This window comes from Arachis duranensis, chromosome 1 (genome assembly GCF_000817695.3).
Source record: "Arachis duranensis cultivar V14167 chromosome 1, aradu.V14167.gnm2.J7QH, whole genome shotgun sequence".
NCBI classification, from domain to species: domain Eukaryota; kingdom Viridiplantae; phylum Streptophyta; class Magnoliopsida; order Fabales; family Fabaceae; genus Arachis; species Arachis duranensis.
This window is the reverse complement of record NC_029772.3, coordinates 90494204-90503973: the sequence shown is the minus strand read 5'-3', so window position 1 is coordinate 90503973 and position 9770 is coordinate 90494204. Positions and strand designations below refer to the sequence as shown.

Genomic DNA, 9770 nt, shown 5'->3' with positions numbered 1-9770 from the left:
ACTTATTCCATTATGATGACAACAATGTTGAATAATATGCATGTGTTTTGCTTACATTGCTATAGTTTAGTTGTGCTGTTTATTGTGGTTGCATTTGGGGTAAGGACTTCCTACCATTGTGGTTATGCAGTATAGTTGAAAAAATAGAGCTGTGTTAATTGATTTGTTTCCTTTCTTAGTGCATTTGATTTAGCAACCAAATTATTAGATTGAATAGGTTGTATTATCCAAGGTTTAATGGTTCATACATGGTTTTAAATCTCTTTTGTAACGTTGAGGTTGTGAATCTACTTTATTATTATGGATTTCCTGTATGCATTGAAAATTTTATTCAAGGGGAAATGGCACACTGTGTATGAAAGAAGTTTGAAAATATATATAGATATATGAAGCAGAAGATTCGTAAACACCAACACATTTCGAATGGCTCATATCATAGTTTCGATTATTAGGTTCAATAACATTTTGATGGTGTTAGAGTCTTACATACTGACAGAATTTAACACTAGGAACAATAAATGTTTGAAACACTGCGGACATTTCCTTTAAGTTGTACAATAGCTAATCTTTCTATGTTATCAGATACTTCACTACGGCATGACTTTACTTTGATAGGCATGGTTTCGCTTCCTGGGATTGAGAGCTTGAATGTTTCCAAAATGTAGTCATCCAGCATCCGTAACATTGTTGACTATTATGACCTGATATTAAGAAAACTCATCACGACAACTATACAATAGATGAACCAAAAAAATCAATGAATTCAGTAAACCTGAAAAAAAAGGATCCACGAAACTGCTACTTACCCTTTAGCCTGTGGGTTCTAGGTTCTTCATGAATTTCCTTTCCAGTGTTCTACCTACATACACAACAACAACCTATGTTACATACAAGTATATAACTTCAAAGAAATACATCACATGGACCAAACTTCCATTAGTCGCATTCTTTTAATAGCTATACTGCATGCACCCAAACACCAGCCAGGACACTTGTACTCTAAATTAGAAAAAAGAAGCATTTTTTTAACCTCTAGACGGATATTTTCCGTGGGAAAAATGAATCGGTACCCCAGCACAAGTGTCTAAGTTGGTTTAGAAATGGTTCTTCTCGTCTTCACCATCTTCAAGTCTCAGGGGAGAAGCAACGTCATCTGTTCCCTTTGCGCATCCTCGTCGTGCAATGACATGAGATATCATTAGTTAATATTTTGTTTTTTCATCTGTGCAGAAGTATGTGAAAAAGGTACAGCGGTCGTAAGTACAACCGTCCGTGAAACAATATACGGATATCCAGTACGTATGAAAATTATGAATTACTCAAGACAAAACCCAAGGCAGTATTATCGAGGTCTGTAGCCGATGACATGTTGTCGAACTTTAATTTAGTGTGTCAAGCCGACTACAGAAGACGTTCCTTGTTCGGCTAAGTGGGAAGGAGTATCAACTCCAATTTTGTCAGAGCTACCAACGAGTGACGGAATAAAAGTCAGACGGAGGAAGGTAGATGATAGTGTTTGGTTGAATGAAGGTTGGTATGCACTTCCTGAGTTCTTAAGACTAAAGCATGGATATTTCGTGGTTTTCAAGTACGATGCTGAATCCGTATACGAATTAATTATGATCCACTTTGACTGATACAAAGAATGACTAGTCAAGTTTGAAATGTTTTCATAACGACCAGCAGGGAGTGATACGGAAAATCATTTCCCACATCCCGGTGCTCGTGACGGAAACGGATCAACCTCGAAAATTCAATTATCGGTTCACTCAGTATGGTCACAAGGAATTCACCATGGATTTACCAGTGCACAAAAAAATCACAAAATACCCATGCCTTAGCTCTAAGAAACCAACAACTCCATACCAACTTTCATTCAAACAGACACGAGCATCTATATTTTTTTCTCAATCAAACCTTTTTCCCGTCACCCGCTGGTACCTCCGACAATATGGTGTTAACATAGACTAACCAATTAACTCTGAAAATTTTATTCACATTACAACTATCACGCCATTGTCTTACCTTCATGGTCAGATTTGTTGGGTGCTTTGGGTTCGGGTATTTAGTGGATTCCTTCAATACGACTGCTTCCGGCGACACCTGTGTCTGCAGTTTCTAGCATCTGAATGGCGACAGCAACCCCATGGCTGTCAATTTCATCGACCAACGTGCATTTTGGATCACAAAAGTCCACCCAGCAACACTTCGAATGAACACTGCTTCCCGAACATAATCTGAAATCCCAGACAGACACATCAGGTGTAAAACACTCAATAAGTCATTCATCAAATCAATTATATACATTAACATCCATGTTCCAACAAAATCATGTCCAAATACTCAACCCAATATAATGAATTCACAAATTACTCCATAAACCGAGAAGAACTTACCATCATATCGACGATAGAGCCACTTTGATTTAGCGAGAAACTACCCATCCTTGTGAGACGATACAGGGCATCCACGATACTACCGCTAATTGTGACGATTTGTGGAATTAGGGAAAACCTCAACCGAGCGAGCGTTGATGGGGTTGAAGACAATCTGCCCATTTATAGAACCCTCGCTTGGTGTTGGATAGTGTGATCTTGGATGTGGATTAAGTCTTATCTCATTAGGATCGGCAATTTGTGGTTCTCGTTCTACTATTCCAGATACACCTCTTCTTATCTATGCTCTGGACCTGCAAAATGAAACCACATGATCCCCACTGCAAAGTGAATGAGCCCACACCACCCATTGGCCCAACTACCTTAAACAAGTCCACCGGTGTTTTCAAACACTAAACCAAGATTAAAAAAAAAACTGGTTACATACGGCTTCATTCAAACATTACCGGTGTTTTCATCTTTCTGGATAAACTTTTTTATCTTTAACATTTTAATGTCAAACCAGACCAATTTTTTTAAAAAAATCCCCCCTTTAAAGTGTCAATTTTAAACCCAACATATAAAGAGAATTTCACCTACAAAAATTTGAGGAGTTGTTGTCTTCCTCACCTATTGGGCCACATTTTTTTTATAATTTTTCGTAAAAGCCCAACAAAGTAATCAATTTATTCTGGCTACTCTTCAAAAAAAAAAAAGGCAACTCTGCCATTTTTAGTGAGAAACTCAGTTTTGTCCAACCAAGTTAGAATGGAAAAGTCAATTAAAAAAAACGAGCACAAACATAAAATATTTGCCAACGCGATGCTGTTTTAGTTAATACCAAAGGTTGATTTCAATTTCATAACACCAAAAAAAAAGTCATTATAACTGTTCAACAAACAAGACACATATAATACTTTCTAAACCTACTGGAAAAGTCTTAGCATGATATATTTTGACAATGAGGTCAAACATAGGGGCTAAGCGCCTTCAGTCACTCATCCTTATGCATCCTATCTGCATCAAACCTGGATGATCGTCACTGGCTCCGTTAATATCTCCTCGAAGACACCCACGCCACCTGGCTTGAAGTTGCACAATGAAGCAAAGTTCTCCCATCCTCCAGAAATAACGCCGAAGCTACCATCCCTTTTTCCACTGTACCTTGTATATGTAGCTTCGACCTGTATGTGGCCATGTGTGAGGATGAGAGGGTGCCTCTGACCAGTGAAGTGACTGAGATGAGGGACGTTCGACTGATTATAACACAAGAAATTTCAGTTAGTATTATCTACTTTAATGCTTACTTCAGTAAAACAATATTTCAACCAAAATGTCTTAACAACTTAACGCTTACCAATAATCGCGACGACATCATGCGAGCAGTTAGGTCCATCACAAAGAAAGGCCACTTGCTTTTGACCTTTGCGGCAACCGCTCTAGCACTGGCTGAAGGAGGGATGTTGATACACTTTGCAATTTCATAATTACCAGTCCTTATATATGGTGGTTCTTCAGGATCACGGAGTTGGTACGAGTTCTCAATGCCACCAAAATCAAAAATCCTGACTTGGAAAGTGGAGTTTCCTTTGTGTGTGAAATATAGCATGGAGTCCAGATTGATTTTGTACATCTGATAGAACTCCTCCCAGCCTCGAGTCAATGCAATTTTGCCACTTTGGAGTTGCGTCCAGAAGCACCGACAGGGGTTATTCCTTCCGTCAAGCACAACCAGGTCCAGGTAGGGGGTACGGTTTGGTAGCTCATCGGGAGTTATAGGTAATGACTGTTACAAATTGGTGAAGTTCTGTCAAAACATCGATAGCATTGCAAAAACTCTAAAATTAAGAGGTGTTAAGGAAACGGATGTTAGTTACCAGTTTGAACATTGAAGGCCTTATTACTGGCTTCAGAAACCTCTTCTTGTAGCTCTGTGTCGTACCGTTATCAATCTCTTGGACTCTCTTACCCTTGTCCTTCGAAGTCGTCGTCTATGGCAAGTGTCACACAGTTGCCAAGTTCAAAAAGGAACAAGGTCAGAGTTCATTTAAAAAAACCCATACAGTCGAAGCTTCTGATTTAAAATCAACCCACATGCATGTTTTTGGAATTGGAAACTAAGTGGTTCAATTTTTCCACACACAGTGCAACTATATTTTGTTGTAATGGTTTACTGTCGTGATCTATTGAATCTTTAACAGAACAATCTTAATCAAACCTAAATGCATAAAATCCTTTTCAGATGATCAAATCAGAAACCCAAATCAGTCCCCCAATCATTTAAAAAATGCTTAACCATCTTAATTTTATTTTACTACGATTGCATTTTTAGTACATTGACACTACATGCAGATGATGATTAACTACCGACCACTATCAGGAGAAGAGTTAGGATAGAGTTTCACCTTGTTTGACATATTCTTCGAGACGAAGCTGTTGGAGTCGATGCCTTCAGCAGTGTATTCTGTGTTATGTTGGGGTTGCTTTAAGGGTTTTTTTGAAGGAAGATGGAAGGTGAATACTGATTAATGAAGGATACTTATGTTACACGCTTGTGAATCAAAAGAAAATATAAAGTAAAAAATAAGGGGTTAAAAAACGCGGCGTTTTAAAAAAAATAGTTAGTAATTTAGCTACTTAAACCTTGTGGTTTTCGATAATCTCCAACAAATATTATGTTCTATCCCAATAACTCCCCGTAAATCCCTCTCCTTCGAAGTTCGTTTTCAACGAAATACTGAATAAAATTTAATTTAACTTCAAAAAAAAAAAAAAGAAATCCTAGAAAAATGAAATTGTTAACTGATTGCTATTAACTGCATTAATTTATGCAAAGTTGCTGGAACACATTTTAAGATTTAAGTAAAATAATTAATTTAATAAGTCGGTTTATACGTAACTACTACTATTTCCTTTGAAAATTAAATTCTTCAAAAATTGATACTATCGAAATTAATGCTAGATTAAATTAAAACTGCTAGAAACTCGAAACAAATGTTTTAAAATTTCTAAAATTAAATTCAATTTTTTAAATAACATGATTATTGGGTATCTTTTTTTCTTTTTTAAAATGCATGTGACTACCTATTTGATAACTATTATTGTTTATATTTAGATTCTTTAATGAAAATTAGTAAACTACATAAAACTAAAAAAATCTTTGCACATTTATAAACGACACATTTCCAAAACATTTTGATAATCAATGAATTAAAGTTTATGTAACGTTTTCCAAAATTTTGGATAACACAGAGTTGGCTAATAATAAGTACCCTCTACCACTGATTCGACGTTTGGATTAATTTTACATTAAAAGGATTAATAAATTCTCAACTAACATAGTCACATAGCAAAACAACTGATATGAAAAAAAAGTTACGTTCGTTAATCAACTATTGTTCGTCTGAAAACTTCCTTGGCATCTCCCTCCCTTCAACCACAGCCATCGTCGAAGTAATTAATCAAGAATGGAGTCTGGATTCCGGTAAGCATCTTCTTCAATTTTTACTACCTCCTTTGATAGCAGCCGTATCTGTAAAGAATAAAATGGAGCATATTGAAATAACTGCATGCATAGATTAATTAAATAAAGAGTCACAAGATGTTTGGCTACTCCCTTCTTTTATGGTTTCAGGCCACTGTGTTTTACTCCTTCTTGTTTCTACATGTTGGTTTAGGTATGTTAATGCATTAAGGAACATTCAACAATCGTACAACCAGTTCTATGTGTTTGGGCTATTTGCAACAGATGTACGTATATCCACAACTTTGCCTTCTTTCGTTGTTATGATTCTGTTAAAAAACGTTTGGAAAACTAAGTTGCCATGGTTTTGTCTTGTTCCGCCACAGGATGATGTAGAATTCCCACCTAATATTGTGAATCTCTTCAAGTGGTACAGTACCACTGATCTTTATTTGGTTGACACTCAAGACAATTGCCTCCACATCAGACCCAAGCAAGACAGTAACAGGTTCTGGATAAAGGGAGCTGATTTAGGGAGGATACGGCGCATGTACAGACGAAGTTCTTTACTGAGTGTGGAGCTTAGGTACGTTGGTTGGGGAGTATTCTACATGTTCGTCTGGGACATTAACCGGAAAGATGAACCTCCGTGTGTTGTTGATGAACTGTATGCGGCGAAGGTTCTACCTGACTATATCGTTCAACGCTTAGCTTCGGTGTGCGGGGCTTACTTCAACAAAGAAGCCCAACTTAGAGTCTACCAGACCGAGATGTTCCTTAGGAATCACCGCCGGATCCAACAACAGCAAGATTTTGATACTCAGCAGTCAGGGTGAGTAACAAGGGACCATTATTTTCTGGTCTAATTTCTCACGTTTTCATGTTTTGTGCCTAAATTTTTTTAACTCAACTACAGTGTAAACAAGAGGCAACATGGTGAGGGGGCTGAGGCAGGTCCTAGTAAGCGACAGCGACCCCAGACCTCTCCTGAATCGTCTGTCAACCAGGGGTCAAATTAACAGATTTATGCAGACCTATAAACTTTCCTGTGTAGTGTAATTAATCAAAATGTTATCCTTAATGTGTTATTTTGTATGTGATGTAATGTGTTTGACATTTGGTGATCAGTTGTGATATACTATGGTTTGTATTTATGGTGCATATGTTGCTTTCTATTTTATTGCGTCTATGTTTGGTTATCAGCAGTGTATCGACCAGATATTGACTGCTACTGCATGCAAATACAATGCTGCTGAATGCAAATGATCCTATTCGCACGTATCATATATGATAACATTAGTATGTGGGAAAACAATGGATTATGTTAAGCATTACAGATGAAAAAAATTTCCCGTTAACTGTTAAACAATCAGTTTTACCATGAAAATGATTTTAGAGGTTTAACTATTCTTCTTGTTTAAGATTTGTTTGTGGCCATAACAAAATAATTGTCACAATATTGTATTCCCTCAAGAATGCTGGGTTTATTTGATTTTTTAACTTTGTTATTTTTTAGTTGGAGCACTCTCCCGGTTTTGGGTTTTAAAAAAGTTAAGAAAAAAAAAGAAACGTAATAGATTTCCAAAACAAGTACATTCTCACGGGCCCACTTAAATGTCATTTAGAATTTTTGGTCATAGTGTATAATCCCTGACGTTTTAGAAAGATTTTTTTTTCCTAACAAGACCTTTAGGGCCCACGAATAAAATTAAAACTTATACACAAATTGTCTGTCACATACACCAGTCCGAATTTAAAATGACCAACTAAAAAGGGTGAACTTCAAGTAAATATTTCCAAAAACATTCCTGGTATGTCTCATACGTTAGTCCCAGTAAGTCCAAGTACATAATAATATCTTGTGTTTGGGAGGTACATGGTGAAGGACTCCAGACGACATTAACTTAATTAATGGTCGTAGGGTTTGTTATTTCCAATTTAAACTTCATGACCACAGCCGAATAAGGAACCGGATTGATCAAGATTCTATCAATAGGATCAAGTAACATGGAAAGATAATCTAACTTGGATATTAAAAATGAGCCTACAACGTATATTTCATCTCCCTTAACAAGTAAAGATTCTGTTGGAACTAGATTATTTTGAAAAAAAGACACTAACCTTTATCGTATATTGTATGACTAATTCACACAGCGATAATGTGTTCCTGTCCACCATCTGATCCAACATTTCATGCTTTGTATGGTATGATGAACGACATTTTTGTCCCCAATGATAATGCGCGGGATTGATGCGTCGTTGAAAAGAACGAAAGCAAAATCACCCGATTCTTTGTCCCTCCGAGGCATGACTGTCACCCTTTGAACCACATGACCAAACATGTTGCAGAAAAACTCAGCAATGCCCTCTGCAGTGGGCATGGACTCTCGACCGAAGCATACGGTCAGTGTCTTTGGACGTTCCGCATCATCCAACTCCTTGCAGACGTACTTCTGCTTTCCCTTATCTTGCTCAGTTTGCCTTCCTCCTTGTTGCATATGCATTCCTCGGCCATTGTTATGTCTACTCAATGCCTCTGGTGCAACCGATATGCACTGGTCCTGTGTGTTGAAACCTAGTAGTTCTTTAGGAGTCCTCTGGTACTCCAACCACACCGCATCCATCGTTATGTCGCCTAGAATTCTAGCGCAAATGGTTGATAGGGTATCGGGAAATAGAGTTAGGAGGACAGATCTCATCCTATGAACCTGGTATAACGTGAGCTCAGTTTTTAGCACGTGTCCGAGGGTTTCGAGTTTTCTGGACTTCTCCACAACCCCAGAGAACTCCTGAGATAGTAGGCATTGCAAACAGATGACACATTCATCGGCAAGACTGTTCATAAACCAGCTTTCATTTTTTATGGCTGTTTGTAGAATACCATTCAGTCTCATTGTCTCCAGTGACAGTAGAAATGCCATGACCATCAGAGACTGTTTAACTTCACGGTAAAGGACTTGCGTCAACATCCTGAATGCAGTTCGATCGATTCCATGGAACATTTCCAAACATTCGATTGCCATGGTTGAGGGCTTCCTTCTAGTTTCCATGTTGTATGGGTTAGAATTTGTAAGCATATAGTTTGTTGTTGTAGTTTTTTATGCTTAGACCACCAACTCATTTCCTCCTTCTTGTAGTCATGCAGCATGGTCTCCACTTTATTGCACCATCTTCTTGCTCGTAGTCCTAGACTAACCATCACCTACCTAATTGAAATATTATTTATTGGCCTTAATTATATTGTATACATGTATATGATTTTATTGATACCACTAGGTGCAGTTTATAGTATCTTCTTGAAAAAAAAACATGTGATAACTTTATCTAGTAAGGCAAAATTGAAATTTAATTGCGTAAACCTCGCCATATTCTATGAATCATAACAGGTTATTTAGCATATGCAGTAATAATTTTTGTATACTACATTATCATTTTAATTTACAGGCCTTAGAGTGAATGGTTTCGTGCTAATAGTTTATTGTTTCCGGTCTAGTGACTAGATCTCAGACTGAATGGTCTTTGTGGCGATGGTTTATTGTTTGGCGGTTTTCCGTTCGATGTGTACGGTTTAGGGTTCACGGGTTGGTCGGTAGGTCTTATCATGAATGGTTCTGTGCCTCTGGTGTTTCGTTTGGCGGTTTTCGGTTCAATGTTAACGGTTTAGGGTTCACGGTTTGATCGCTAGGTCTTTTAGTGAATGGCTTCGTGTATATTGCTTATTGATTGCCGGTTTCCGGTTCAATTCGCACGGTCCAGTGTATACGGTTCTAAGGACTAGGCCTTAGAGTGAATGGTTTCGTGCTAATGGTTTATTGTTTGGCGGTTTCTGGTTCAACGTGTATGGTTTAGGGTTCGCGGTTTGGTTGTTAGCTCTTATGGTGAATGGTTCTGTGCCTCTGGTTTATCGTTTGGCGGTTTTCGGTTCAATGTGT

The 9770-nt window shown here is 37.6% G+C and overlaps 1 protein-coding gene across 1 annotated transcript; it reads right to left on the bottom strand.

The window, feature by feature from the left end:
* Positions 1-7979: 7979 nt before the first annotated feature.
* Positions 7980-8888, bottom strand: LOC107460944 (uncharacterized). The gene has a single exon (XM_016079380.1). The coding sequence runs from the start codon at positions 8886-8888 to the stop codon at positions 7980-7982; it is 909 nt and encodes a 302-aa protein (XP_015934866.1).
* Positions 8889-9770: the final 882 nt, after the last annotated feature.

Excerpts from the sequence above, each read along its gene's own strand:
- LOC107460944 (XM_016079380.1), bottom strand. The coding sequence starts at position 8,888 with ATGGAAACTAGAAGGAAGCCCTCAACCATGGCAATCGAATGTTTGGAA.